We start from the raw sequence: 15,479 nt of genomic DNA, 5'->3' as shown, positions 1-15,479 counted from the left end.
CATCTCAGACTGCTTGTCCGACATCAAGTACCAGATGAGTCGTAACTTCTGCAGCTTTACAGCGGGAAGACGGAAGCCATCATCTTTGGTTCCTCACTACAAATTCCACCCCCTACCATCGATTACATCCCCTCCCCGACTGTTCACAATCTTGGCATTCTGTTTGCCAAGCTGAGCTTTAAACCACATACCCTATCCATCACCAAGACCACTCGCTTGCACCTGCATTTCTTCACAGCTGAAAACCTTATACAGTGAAACCTGTATAAATGGACACCCCAAGAAAGGGACACTTACCGAGAGTCCCAAATAACTTGCAACCACGGACACTCGCAAATTACGAACTATTAACAGCCTTCAATACACCAAGTCTGCTTACAACTTAAAACACTGGACATGCAGGTAAGTGTGTGGCGGTAGCAGGTGAAAGAGTACAGCTTTTGTGCAATGGAGATCTCTTTACCCAGCATGCATAGTGGGAGAGAGATCGCTCCATCTCAAATTGAATGCTTGCACAGTTCTATCACAATGATTTCTCTGCTGCTATGGACGCTGAGTAAAGAGATCTTCATTACAAAAGGCTGTGTGTATAAAATTGCGGGGGGGGGGGGCTCAAGATGGGGGGCATAGATGGAGACTGGAGGTTCGGGACAAGAGATGAAGAGAATGGTTTTCCCTTTTCCCTGACCTCCCCTTTGCCTGGTCTTGTGTGGCCACCTCGACCTAAGCAGGCTGACAACGTTGCAGATTCCAGGATCAGGACATCCTTCCCTCAAATGGAAAAGAACGTGGGGATGGCAATGAACTAGGAAATTCAACAAACAGAAAATGAACTGAAATTACATCCTGCTGGCAGGGCTCCTGAATTAGGCACAATCCCAGGTGAGCGTGAAAAATAGAAGGAACGCTGCAGGAGATACAGCCAATCCCTGAATATTTGGCTCATTCAGTTGACCATTGAGGCACCTGATGCAAGTCCCGTAGTGTCCCTAATTATAGGGTTCACCGTACATGTATTTGTTCCCTCCAGATTTGGAAACTCGAATGCTCTCCTTGCTGGCCTCAGTCTCTCCACTCTCCCTAAACTTCAACCTGTCCAAAATGTTGCTGCGTGTATCCCGTCCTGCACCAAGTCCTGTTTACCCATCACCCTCATCCTTGTTGATTTACACTGGCCTCCCATCCCCAAAGCATTAAATGCAAAATCTTGGTGCTTTTCTAGAAGTTCTTCAATGGCTCTCTCTCCACTCAACATCTACAATTACATCCTTCTTGAACACGGTGTTCCTCTGCCTCTGGCCTTTTGTGAACCCTTACTGTCCTGTCACCCTAGCATGGGTGACAGAACCTTCAGGCACCTCAGTTCTACTCTTGAAACACCCTTCCTAAACCACTCTCTCCAACTTTAAAAATCTTCTCTTCTAGAAGCTCTTTCTTCCCAGACCTCCCATTTTATCTCCTTCCTAGCTCGATACCCATTTTCTCTATGCCTATTTGTGAAGTGCTTTGGGATGTTCTTTATAGAAGGTGTTATATTAATGCAAACTGTTATTATACAGACAACCAGTCAGAATGAATTTGGAATCTTGTGCTCAGTTCAGACACACCAGCTTTGGAAGTAAATAGGGAGCCCAGCAACAATTCACCATGATGATACCAGGGATGAAGGAACATCATCATGACGTAAACATGGGCTGTATTCCCCAAAGATATTAGGCCGTATTCTGCAACCCCTACGGGTGTCTATGTGCCCATAGGGGCTGCACAAGTTCCGGGTTTAGGCATGCGAAGTGCATGCGCTAAAACCCGGAACTTGCGATCGATCATCCTCATCCCCGGGAGAAGGGCCTCTGCAGGCGGAGAGTTGCGTTATTTGCCCAACTTCCATCCGCTGAATGTCTGTGAAATTCTTACGCCTGGTAAAAGCAAGCGCAAGGCCTGCTTTTACCAGCATAAATGTTTTTTTTATTAAAAATAGAAAAATAAAATTCTCATTTATACATTAAAAACTTGTCCAATAAGGTAAGTTTATTTTTAGCCCCCTTAAAACAATTTCCCCCCCCCCACCAGATAAAATGTTTAAAATATTTAATTAATTTTAAATACATAATTTAAAAATTGATTTCATGTGTTTGTATATTTAAGTGATCCCTTTTATTGGTTGGGCCAACCTACGCAATCCCATGGGCGCTTGTGAACCCCATGCGCCCCTGGGATACGTGGGCCTCTGCCCGCATACCCGGAGGCGCCCAGGATCGCAAGTCTCCATACCTCCCAGGCCACCAGGTAAATGAGTAGATTTTACACAGGTTGGAGGTATCTGCCCGTGGGAAGCCTCCAATCGCAAATTTTGGGCCATTGTGTTTAAAATAATTAAGGGGGGGGAAAAAAAAGAAAACAAAATGAAAAGGAGAAAAAAAACTTGCATTCATGTATCACCTTTCACATCGCCCCTAAAATCTGACACTCCAGTGCAATATTAAGCACACTGCACTGCCTTTCAGATCAGACTGTAAAGGTCCCACCTGCCTATTCTGTTGCTTCAGGTGGAATATAAAGATTCTATGATGCTGTTCAAAGAACAAGGAGTTCTCCTAATGGCCAAGATTCCTCCATCAACCAACTGGTCATTCATCACTTTGCTGTTTGCGGGACTATGGGCACAAAATAGCTGGTGCGTTTATACCATAACAAAAAGCCGCTCTGCGCACCACCAAAGAGGTGGCACAGCACCGACAGCCACAGTCTGGGAAGGGCGCCAGGATCGATGGCATCTAGCCAGAATTCCTCAAGAACCAGGGCCCAAATGGATGGATGCGGCTTGCCAAACTCTCCTCAAACATCCTTGACATAGGGATGATCCCAGAAGTCTGGCAACATTCCAAAGTCGTTGCCATCCTAAAGCCAGGAAAACCAGCCAACGATCCCGAAAGCTACTGCCCCATCGCCTTGTCTATAGTCTATAAGGTGGCTGAACGGCTTGTCTTAACCGGATAAAACCTCTTTAGAAGCCGCCCTCCCAAATGAGCAGACGGGCTTCAGAAAGGGAAGAAACTTCTCTGACCAGGTCCTTGCACTCACTGCCAACATTGAGGCAGAGTTCCAGAAGCAGCTGAAGACTGGAGCTGCCTTCATAAACTTGTCATCGGCATACGACAACGTCTGGTGCAAAAGCCTGCTACTGAAGCTTTCAATAATCATCCAATGCTGCAAGACTCTCGGGCTTATCAACACCCTAACTAGCAATTATAAGTTCCGCACCTATCTTGGTGATAAGACCAGTGGATCATGGACGCTCCGCCACAGGGGTCAGTGCTCGCACCAGCCTTTTTCAACATCTATACAGCGGGCATGCCCTGCACCAAATCTTGGCAGTTCGCCTATACCGATGACATAACGTGCTGACGTAGGCATCAACACTAGAGGAAGCAAGCAGGACGCTCAAAAGCGATCTGGACCTACTGGAATGCTACTTCCGGACCTGGTACCTCCGCCCCAATCCAGAGAAGACAGTTGTGTTGGCGTTCCATCTGAATAACGCTGCTGCCAGGAAAGAACACAACGTTTCCTTCTGCAGGTGATGCGGCCACCTACTACACAAGTGGAAGATGAGGGACGACCCGAAGTGCGACTGTGGCCATGAGTCCCAGACCATGGAACACATCACATCAACCTACACACTAAGATCTGTTGCGGGAGGCACCTCATTTCTCCACTCAGCATCTCAAAAGGCCATTGAATGGATAGCCAAACTAAACTTATAAGCTATTCCCGTCATACAATAGTACTACCATATAAACAGGAACTTAATTTCAAATGCAATTCATTGTGCTTCAAGAACTTTGATGTTTCGGAGCTGTAATATAAATGCAAACCTCTTTTTTTTTTTTTTTTTTTAAAAAGAAAGATGCCAAGTAATAAAACGAGAAAAGAAAATGTGAGGTGGAGATGTGCGTCCCAACAGTCAATGCAAATTCCTATTGAACATGGACAAGTAACATGTATGAGCTTATTTATTAAAAGAAATCAGGAAACCAATACCACCAGGGTAGTGATGATTAGAACATTTTAACATAATTAGGTTTAAAGTTGTTACGGAAAGGGACAAAGAAAAATCAAAGGTGAAAATACCCAACTGGCAGAGAGCCACTTCCAGTGACAAGAGAAGGGTTCTAGCACAGGTGGACTGGAATCAAAGATTGGTCAGGAAAACAGTAAGAGAGCAATGGAAGGCCTTTAAGGCAGAGATACTATGGGTACAAACCAAGCATATTCCCATAAAGGAGGAAAGATAGGGCATCCAAAGAAATAGAGGTTAAAATAAAACAGAAAAAAAAAGTTTATGGCAAATGTCAAGTACAGGATATGATAGAAAACCAGGGACAATAGAGAGAGTGCAGGGGAAACTGAAAAAGGATAGAAGGGCAAAGGGAGAGTATGAGCAAAGATTAGCAAGTAACAAAGGCAACCCAAAAATCTTATAAACATATTAAAAAGGATAGTTAAAGGAATGGCGGGGCTGACTAGGGACAAAAAAGGAATCTTCTTGTGGAGGCAGAGGACATGACAGGTACTGAATGAGTATTTTGCATCTGTCTTCACAAAAGAAGAGGATGAAGGGGATCCCAGGCAAGCCCCGCTATTTTTTTGACAGAGCGAAGACCTGAGCAGGAGCCAGCAGCAGCAACGTAGAGCGGCAGGGAAGGTCCAGGATCGGGTACAGACCTGAGCAGGAGCCAGCAGCAGCAGAGGCGGCAAGATATATTTGGCAAAACCAAAAGAAAAACATTTAAAAAAAATCAAGGAGTGATGTCACAGGACAGCAGGTAGATGATTGGTTAGTGAGTATTACCTTTGCCCTTTTCTCGCTACATTAGGTCAGTAGGTTAAACTAAGAATTTTAATTAGTCTAATAAATAGAGGCATGGCAGGGCACCAGAGTACTGTCAAATGCACATCCTGTGCCATGTGGGAAGTCCAGGATGCTTCACATGTCCTGAACGATCACGAGCAGAAAGTGTCATCAGCTGGAGGAGCTCAAGCTCCCGGTTTCAGAGTTTGAGCAGTGGCTGGCATCACTGCAGTGCATCCGCGAGGCTGAGAGCTACATGGACAGCACGTTTCAGGAGGGGGTCACCCCACAGTTCAAGAATTTGCAGGCAGATAGGGAATGGGCGACCACCAGCCAGACCAGGCAGGTAGTGTAGGAATCCCAAGTGCATCTTGCTCTCTAACCAGTATTCAGTACTACAGCTGCACTCCCTAGATGGTTCCTCTAGGGAGTGTAGCCAGAGCCAAGACATGACACCATGTGGCTCAGCTGTCCGGGGTGGGGGAAGAGGGTGGAAAGGGAAGAGGAAGGTCAATAAATGCTATAGCAATAGGGGATTCAATTAAAAAAAGACTTGCATTTCTATAGCGCCTTTCATGTCCACCGGACATCCCAAAGCACTTTACAGCCAATGAAGTACTTTCTGAAGTGCAGTCACTGCTGTAATGTTGGAAACGCGGCAGCCAATTTGCACACAGCAAGCTCCCACAAACAGCAATGTGATAATGACCAGATAATCTGTTTTTTTAGATGTTGATTGAGAGATAACTATTGGCCAGGACACCAGGGAATAACTCTCCTGCTCTTCTTCGAAATAGTGCCACGGGATCTTTACATCCACCCGAGAGCAGACGGGGCCTCGGTTTAACGTCTCACCCGAAAGACGGCACCGCCAACAGTGCAGCACTCCCTCAGTACTGCACTGGAGTGTCAGCCTAGATTTTTGTGCTCAAGTCTCTGGAGTGGGACTTGAACCCACAACCTTCTGACTCAGGAGAGAGAGAGAGTGCTACCCACTGAGCCACAGCTGACACTTCAATAGTTAGGGAAACAGACAGGCGTTTCTGTGGCTGCAGACATGACTCCAGGATGGTATGTTGCTTCCCTGGTGCCAGGGTCAAGGATGTCACTGAGCGGCTGCAGGACACGGAGGTGGGAGGGTGAATGCCCATATTAGGTTGTGGTCCATATCAGTACCAATGGCACAGGTAGAAAAAGGGATGTGCTCCTGCAGGTAGAATTTAGGGAGCTACGAAAGAGATTAGTAAGCAGGACCTCAAAAGGTAGTAATCTCCGGATAACTCCAGGTGCCACGCTCGAGTGAGTATAGAAATAGGAGGATAGAACAGATGAATGTGTGACTGGAGCGATGGTGCAGGAGGGAGGGCTTTAGATTCCTGAGGCATTGGGAACGGTTCTGGGGCCTGTACAAGCCAGACGAGTCTCACCTCAACAGGGCCGGGATCAATATCTTTGTGTGTGTGGGAGGGGGGGCGAAAAGAGAAAGAGGGATGAGGGTTTAAACTAGCTTGGCAGGGGGATGGGAATCTGAGCCTAGGTTTAGTAGGGAAAGAAGCAAAGCTGGAAATGGAAGGCAGTAAAATTAGTGAGTTTGGAAGGCAGAGGAAGCAAAGGCTAGAAAATAGACAGTGCAATATTGGTTAAGGAAACAATTACAGCTGTGGGGGGGGGGGGGGGGATGATATATTAGAAGGATCATCAAATGAGGCCATATGGCTTGAACTGAAGAACAAAAAATGGGCAATCACAATGCTGGGAGTGTACTCTAGACCCCCAGTCAGAGGGAGATAGAAGAGCAAATGTAGGCAAATTTCTGAGAAGTGCAAAAACAATAGGGCCGTAATAGTTGGGGATTTTAACTACCTGAATATTAACTGGGATAGAATTAGTGTAAAAGGAATGGAGGGTACAGAATTCTTAAAATACATTCAGGAGAACCTTTTTAGCCAGTGCGTAACAAGCCCAACAAGAGGGGGCAGTTCTGGACTTAGTTTTAGGGAATGAAGCTGGGCAGGTGGAACGGGTAATAGTGGGAGAGCATTTTGGTGGTAGTGATCATAATTCAGTTAGATTTAGCATAGTTATGGAAAAGGACAAAAATAGACCAGGTGTAAAAGGTGATTGGAGAAAAGGCCAATTTTAAGAAGCAAAGATGTGATTTAGCAAAAAAGTATACTGGAAATAGCTACTTGAAGGTAAATTAGCGTTAGAGCAGTGGAAGGCATTCACAGAGGAGACAGTGAGGGTTCAGAACAAATATGTATCCACAGAGAAAAAGGATGGGACTCCCAAATCTAGAGTCCCCCTGGATGTCAAGGGGCATACAGGGTAGGATAAGGGAAAAAAGGGAAGCTTTTGTCAGATATCGAGAGCTCAATACTGCAGAAAGCCTAGGGGAGTATAGAAAGTGCAGGGGTGAAATTAAAAACAAAATTAGGAAAGCAAGGAGAGGCTATGAAAAAATATTGGCAAGTAAAATCAAGGAAAACCCAAAGATGTTTTATAAATACATAGAGCAAGAGAACAAAGGAAATAGGGCCTATTAAGAGACCAAAAAGGTAACCTGTGTGTGGAGGCAGAAGACGTGGGTATGGTTCTTAATGAATACTTTGCGTCTGTCTTCATAGAAGAGAGGGATGATGCAGACATTGTAGTTCAGGAGGAGTGTGAAATATTAGATGGGATAAACAGAGAGAGAGAGGAAGTATTAAGAGGTTTAGCATCTTTGAAAGTAGATAAATCGCCAGGCCCAGATGAAATGTATCCCAGGCTGTTAAGTGAGGCAAGGGAGGAAACAGTGGAGGCTCTGACCATCATTTTCCAACTCTCTCTGGCTCCAGGCATGCTGCCAGAGGACTGCTAACGTTGTGTCATGGTTTCAAAAAAGGGAGAAAGCGACAGACCGAGTAATTACAGGCCAGTCAGCCTAACCTCGGTGGTGAGAAAATTGGAAAAATTTATGAGGTACAGTATAAACCGTCATTTAGAAAGGCACGGATTAATCAAGGAGTCAGCATGGATTTGTTATGGGGCGGTCGGGTCTGACTAACTGGATTGATTTTTTGAAGAGGTAATGAGGAGAGTAGCACATTTGATATAGTCGACAAGGTCCCACATGGCAGGTTGGCCAAAAAAGTAAAAGCCCATGGAATCCAAGGGAAAGTGGCAAGTTGGATCCAAAATTGGCTCAGTGGCAGGAAACAAATTGTAATGGTTGACAGGCTTTTTTGTGCCTGGAAGGCCATTTCCAGTGGGGTTCCGCAGGGCTCAGTACTAGGTCCCTTGCTTTTTGTGGTCTACATCAATGAATGATTAAGAAGTTTGCAGAGGATACCAAAATTGGCCGTGTGGTTGATAGTGAGGAAGATAGCGGTAGACTGCAAGAAGAGATCAATAGACTGGTCAGGTGGGCAGAAAAGTGGCAAATAGAATTCAATCTGGAAAAATGGGAGGTAATGCATTTGGGGAGGGCTAACAAGGCAAGGGAATACACAATAAATGGTAGAACACAAAGAAATGTAGAAGAACAGAGGGACCTTGGAGTGAATGTCCATGGATCCCTGAAGGTAGCAGGCAGGCAGATAAAGTGGTTAAGAAGGCATATGGGATACTTTCCATTATTGGCCGAGGCATAGAATAAGAGAGCAGAGATGTTATGCTTAAACTGTATAAAGCTCCAGTTAGGCCACAGCTAGAGTACTGCATACAGTTCTGGTCACCACATGACAGGAAAGATGTGATTGCACTAGAGAGGGTACAGAGGAGATTTACGAGGACGTTACCAGGACTGGAGAATTTTAGCTATGAGGAAAGAATGAATAGGCTGGGGTTGTTTTCTTTGAAAGAGGCTGAGGGGAGTCTTAATTGAGGTGTATAAAATTATGAGGAGCCTAAATAGAGTGGATAGGAAGCACCTATTTTCCTGAGCAGAGAGGTCAATAACCAGGGGACATATTTTTTAAGTAATTAGTAGAAGGATTAGAGTGGAGTTGAGGAGAACTTTTTTCCACCCAGGAGGGTGGTGGGGGTCTGGAAATCACCAAAAGGGTGGTAGAGGTAGAAACCCTCATCACATTTAAGAAGTACTTTGATATGCACTTGGAAGTGCCATAAACTGCAAGGCTACGGACCGAGTGCTGGAAAGTGGGATTAGGCTGGATAGCTCTTTCAACTGGCGCAGACATGCTGGGCTGGATGGCCTCCTTCTGTGCCGTAAATTTCTATGATTATATAAGTTATTAATGTCGCAGTAGGAGGAGGGAGTAGAGATATTGGATAGGATAAAAAGATAGAAAAGTGGTGCTAAATAGGCTGACATCACTAAAAGTTAACAAGTCACTCAGTCCAGATGGGATGCATCCTAGATTGCTGAGGGAAGGGTGGAGAAAGCAGAATCTTTCAATCCTCCTTGGGTATGGGAGGATTGCAAGTGTTACACACCTGTTCAAACACAAAATAGAAGGGGGATAAACCTGATAACTACAGGCCGGTCAGTCGTACGTCAGCAGTAGGAAAACTACTGGAGACCATTGTCAAGGACAAAAATCAATAGAAAAGCAGAGTATTTTTTAAATGGAGATTGGGAAATGCTGGTGTTAAGAGGGACCTGGGCGTCCCTGTACACGAATCACTGAAAGTTAACATGCAAGTACAGCAAGCAATTAGGAAAGCAAATGGCATGTTATTACATGAGGATTTGAGTCTAAGAGTAAAGACATCTTACTGCAATTATATAGGACCCTGGTGAGACCACACCTGGAATAGTGTGTAGAGTTTTGGTCTCCTTGCCTAAGGAAGGATATACTTGCCATAGAGGGAGTGCAACAAAGGTTCACCAGACTGATTCCTGGGATTTGGGGGGGGGGGGAAATTGTCCTAGGAGGATTGAGTAGACTAGGCCTATATCCTCTAGTTTAAAAGAATGAGAGATGATCTCATTGAAACATACAAAATTCTTACAGGGCTCGACAGGGTAGATGCAGGGAGGATGTTTCCCCTGGCTGGGGAGTCTAGAACCAGGGGTCACAATCTCAGAATAAGGGGTCAGCCATTTAGGACTGAGAGGAGGAGAAATTTCTTCACTCAAAAGAGTGAACCTTTGGCATTCTCTACCCTAGAGGGCTGTGGAGACTCAGTCGTTGAATATATTCAAGACAGAGAGCGCTAGATTTTTGAATATTAAGGGAATCAAGGGATATGGGGATAGTGCAGGAAAGTGGAGATGAGGTAGAAGATCAACCATGATCTTATTGAATGGTGGAGCAGGCTCGAAGGGCCAAATGGCCCACTCCTGCTCCTATTTCTTATGTTCTCACTTGGAGAAGCACGAGTTAACAAGGGACAGCCAGCATGGATTTGTTAAAGGCAAATGTCTGACTAACCTGATTGAGTTCTTCGATAAAGTAACCGAGAGGATTGATGAAGGTCATGCAGTGGATGCTGTATATACAATCTTTCAAAAGGCATTTGATAAAGTACCACATAATAGACTAATTCAGAAAATAGATGCACATGGGATTAAAGGGACAGTGGTAACTTGGGCATGTAATTGGCTAAGGGATAGAAGGCAGAGAGTAGGAACGGATGTTTTTCTGACTAGAAAAGTATGCAGTGGGTTCCCCCAGGGGTCAGTATTAGAGCCATTGCTTTTCTGGTTATATATAAATGACCTGGACTTGGGTGTAGGGAGTAAAATTTCAAAGTTTGTGGATGATAAAACTTGGCAATAGTAAATAGTGAGGAAGATATTAGTGGACTTCAGGAGAACTTAGATAGGCTGGTGAAACAGGCAAACACATGGCAGATGCAATTTAATGTGGATAAGTGTGATGGGGAGGAACATGGAGAGGCAGTATAATCTAAATAATACTTTTTTTTTTGGGGGGGGGGGGGGGGGGGGGTACAGGAGCAGAGGGACCTGGGGGTGCATATACACAAATCCTTAAAAAGGTGGCAGGGCAAGTTGGTAAAGCAGTTAAGGGTATGAGACATCTGGCTATGTAAATAGGGGAATTGAATACAAAAACAAGGAAGTCATGCTAAACCTTTACAAAATCACTGGTTAGGCCTCAGCTGGAGTATAGTGTACAATTCTGAGCACCATACTTTAGGATGGATGTCAAGGCCTTGGAGATGGTGCAGTGGAGGTTTACTAGGATGAGACCAGGGATGATTTGTGTGGAGATTGGAGAAGCTGGGATTGTTCTTGAGCACAGAAAGTGAAGGGGAGATTTAATAGAGGTATTCAAAATTATGAGCAGTTTTGATAGAGCAAGTAGGGAGAAACGGTTTCCTCTGTCAAGTGGGTCAGTAACCAGAGGTCATAGATTTAAAATAATTGGCAAAAGAACTAGATGGGAACTTTGTAGAAATTTTTTCCCCCAGAGGGTTGTTAAGATATGGAATGCATCTCTGACAGAGAAAAGGTTACAGAAGTTAAGACTGTACAGATCTATCAGCCAGATACAGGTAGACACAAGTGTGTCTCTTAGATGTGCAAGTTTCTCTTGGATCAAGGGAGGTGAGATTTAAGCCAGCTAAGGGGAAAGGGCGGGGGAGTGGGACAGCTGAAGTGCTCTGGCAGAGAGCCGGCACGGGCCCAACAGGCCTCCTTCTGTGCTGTAGCCGTTCTATGATTCTAGTCCAGATAGTTACCAATGCTGAAGCTGAATTTACCCAGGAGCAGAGGATCCAGGAAGAATGGTTAGTGCCTATCCAGACAGAGGTTCATCACTTTCACGACACCATCCTCCTAAAGTAGGGTGACCATATTTTCTAAACCGAATCCGGGGATATGCATGGTGGGAGCACAGCAAAGAAGCCAGAACGGAAGATGTAGGTTGCGCAGCATAGCGAGGCAAAAATTGCTGTTATTTTGATGCAAACTGAATCTGCAAAAAGCAGCACCAGAACTTTCCGCCTGAATAATGTGGCCGCTAATCACAGCATCTGCCGGCCTCAATCACCGGCTCCTCCTCACAGCCCGACACTCACCCATACCATCTGAGGCCATGGAGCGTGCTCTGATCCAGCTACCAGGACATGCGGATTTGCTGATGATACAAAGATAGGTGGGAAAGCAACCAGCGGCCCTCGTTACTCGTCTGACTTAGATTTCTCTTCAACTGAATTTCACAGGACTATCTGGAGATTCAGTGGGGTTTGGGGGTTTTTTCTGGGGGGGGGGGGGGGGGGGAGAAAAGAGAGGCAGTATGCATACTATGACCACAGAGCGCGATCGCTGCATAAATTAAAGTCCCTCAGTGAGTCCACCCCGTCTACTGGTTGAAAACAGGAGATTGACATCTTTCATACCAATCGGAACCCGTCCTGCCGCACAACCCTGCCCACTTTATTGACCAACCGCAGGTTAGCTCGGGGACACGTGGCTCCTGATTTGAACCTGGATGAGTTTCCTGAACCAGGGACCTCGTTTGCCCGGGGACACAGTCCCTCATCCAGGAACTGTCCCTAGAATATGGGGACATATGGTCACCCTATCAGAGAGGAAGGGAGGCAACCAATTCATCCAAGCCAGCTCATAAGGACGAGATTGTATGAGGTCTGGAAAGATTGCTAACTCGACTTTAACCTATTCAATAGACTGGCTGCTGTTAACTTGTCTGCTATCTAAGGAGTCTAATCCTAAATTAATCTCACCAATTTCTATCAATCTCAGACACTAATCTCAACCATAAATTTATGATCAACAAACTAACAGCTGAATTATTGTGAAATAACTGAACTGTCTTTATAACCTCTGATTTATATTGTTAATTAACCTGTCTACTAATTGCTTGTATACTTAATGTTGAAGTACTGCTAACTATGATTTTAAGATAATAATCAATTGTTAGTTCATGATTGTGGTCTGACATTATCTTTGATAATTGGTAAGGAAGGGTTAATTTACTCAGTAGCTTGTGCGGAACCTGATGGGTGATTGGTAGTGTAAATGATAATAAAATTCGAATTGGTTGATGCAAGACAATTTGGCAAATGAAATTTGGGTGTCATTCACGCCACTGCTAAGACTGGAAATTTAAACCCAAACTATTTATTTCTTGAGACGTTAGGATGAAGGGTCAAAGATTTGTCTGGTACTGTTCTGGACCGATGGACTATTTTATGTGCAGATAGCACCCTCTAGTGGTGGTTATGTGTTAGCAGTGTGTTTGTATGAAACAGAGGTCTCCTGCACCGACACATATCCCACCCGATCCCCGTAACCCCTACACCGACACATATCCCACCCTATCCCCGTAACCCCACGTATTTAATCCCCCTAACACTAAGGGTCAACTTATCATAGCCAATCAACCTAACCCGCACATCTTTGGACAGTGGGAGGAAACCGGAGCACCCGGAGGAAACCCACGCAAACACGGGGAGAATGTGCAAACTCCACACAGTCACCCGAGGCCGGATTCGAACCCGGGTCCCTGGCGCGGTGAGGCAACAGTGCTAACCACTATGCCACCGTTTCGATGGGCCGAAATGGCCTCTATCTGCACTGTGGGGTTTCTGTGATTTCTGTGACCTTCGTACCTTTCTTCCTGTGTAACCCAGGAAGTAGAATCCCAGGAAGAACCTGGCAGTAATGAAGGATTCCATAAGGGATTCACAATCCAATATAATCTGATTTCATATGTTAGGCCAAGCGCAATATCTGAGTATCTTTGTTTGTTAGCATAATAGCAACGTTGTCAGAGTAGTATTTTGACGGTGGCAGTGGTTAGCACTGTTGCCTCACAGCGCCAGGGACCCGGGTTTGAATCCGGCCTCGGGTGACTGTGCAAACTCCACACAGACATTCTCCCCGTGTTTGCGTGGGTTTCCTCCGGGTGCTCCGGTTTCCTCCCACAGTCCAAAGATGTGCGGGTTAGGTTGATTGGCTATGATAAATTGACCCTTAGTGTTAGGGGGATTAAATACGTGGGGTTACGGGGATAGGGTGGGATATGTGTTGGTGTAGGGGCTACGGGGATCGGGTGGGATATGTGTCGGTGCAGGCTCGATGGGCCGAAATGGCCTCTATCTGCACTGTGGGGTTTCTGTGTGATTCTGTGTGAATATGTTTATAAAAGGTTAATATTTGATCGTTACAGAAGTGAGTCCAAATGTTAGTTAGTTATACAATTAATCTATTCTACTGTTGTAAATATGTTATATCTTATGTAATATCGAATGTATAGTACTCAGTTTATGTACAAAACATACTTTGTCTTTGTTTACAGTTTCACAAAAATTGTTCAAGTAAAGGCTTCAAACAGCAAACGGCTTCACGAAGAATTATTTTGAATAAGTGTTTAACTTGCTGGATAACTAGATAGGAACACGTCTAGCGCGGCCAGTATAGGTACCTTTGATAAATATTCATGTCTGGGTATATACCCCAGTAGTCTTACAAATTCAATCCTAAAAGGTTCCCATATACAGTGTACAAGTTTGGGTTTGAACCCCTGAAACATGAATGGCTATAAAGACACTGTCAAGAGTTCTCACCTGTCCAACCAGTATAAGCACAACAGTCATGGGGGTCTGCAGTCTTCAGACCCTCTTCCATCTGTATCAGGAGGTCCTTGATTTTAGATTGGATCCGCTTTATGAAGGCAGGACTGATCTGCAAAAAAAATTATTTTTATTAATGCTTTTATTTTTTGTTGTACTTTTCAATATTACAATTGCAACAGTATAGAAAGCCTTGTAGTTACTTAATTTACTAATACAAAACTTTTCAAGCATTTATGGCAAGAACTATAAATCTTTCTTCCACATTCCAAAGAAAAGGCATCATGAAACATGTACCCAATGTAAACATATCAAAGCTGAAAAGTTCTCTCAAAGGTGAACTGGGCACAAACACCCTTAACCCAAGGCTGTAAAGAAAGAAAACAGAGAGTGTTGGGCTGCAGAACAAAGGAGAACACACAAATTGAATAAGGCAATTTTAAAATTGTACATGGGATTGTACATTTGGAGCACTGAATCATTTAGTCCCCCACTTCAAGAGAGATCATGTTATTGGAAAAGGTTCAGCAGTAGGCCAAAAGCGTCCGATTAAGCTCAGTAATTACATTCTCAGCTGTGCAGCAGAATGTTGTGGGTTCAACCCACAACCGAGGGAGTGCTGCATTGTTGGAGGTGTTGTCCTTTGAATGAAACATTAAATCAAGGCCCCATCTGCATGGTCAGGTGGATATAAAAGATCTGGGGGACTCGCCTGGTTTTCTGGCCAACACTTATACATCAACCAACACTACAAAAGCAAGTTAGCTGGTCATTTATCTTATTGCTGCTTGTGGGACAATGCAGTGAGTAAATTAACAGTGATTATATCCTGGGACTTTTCACTCAAAAGAAGTCCAAGGGGAATCTTGGTAGCATGTTTGAGTTTACAGATTTCCAGAAGATAAGGAAAACTAGTCAATAGGCAATACAGAAAAAATTTCATTAGCAAAAGGGTGATCAACACATGGAACAAACTGCCAGTCCTGATGGTTAAACAGGAAACTTTAAGACATTTCAAAAAGGAAATAAAGACAAGCTGGCATCTTAAAGGAATCTTGGTTATTAAGTTTGATAAACAACCAGCTGATCTTCTGTGAGCATTACTTACAATTAATCT

The 15,479-nt window shown here is 44.5% G+C and overlaps 1 protein-coding gene across 1 annotated transcript in view; it reads right to left on the bottom strand.

The window, feature by feature from the left end:
• The window catches only part of lancl2 (LanC lantibiotic synthetase component C-like 2 (bacterial)), a 55,030-nt gene that overhangs the window by 30,983 nt on the left and 8,568 nt on the right, over nt 1–15,479 (bottom strand). Inside the window, exon 2 of the mRNA XM_085988058.1 lies at nt 14,357–14,474. Within this exon, the coding sequence (XP_085844184.1) occupies nt 14,357–14,474 (118 nt within the window). The remainder of the gene's footprint in view (nt 1–14,356; nt 14,475–15,479) is intronic.

Source organism: Somniosus microcephalus, chromosome 5 (assembly GCF_052327205.1).
Source record: "Somniosus microcephalus isolate GS21.2 chromosome 5, FLI_Smic_1.0, whole genome shotgun sequence".
Taxonomy (NCBI): domain Eukaryota; kingdom Metazoa; phylum Chordata; class Chondrichthyes; order Squaliformes; family Somniosidae; genus Somniosus; species Somniosus microcephalus.
This window is presented reverse-complemented; position numbering and strand designations above follow the sequence as displayed.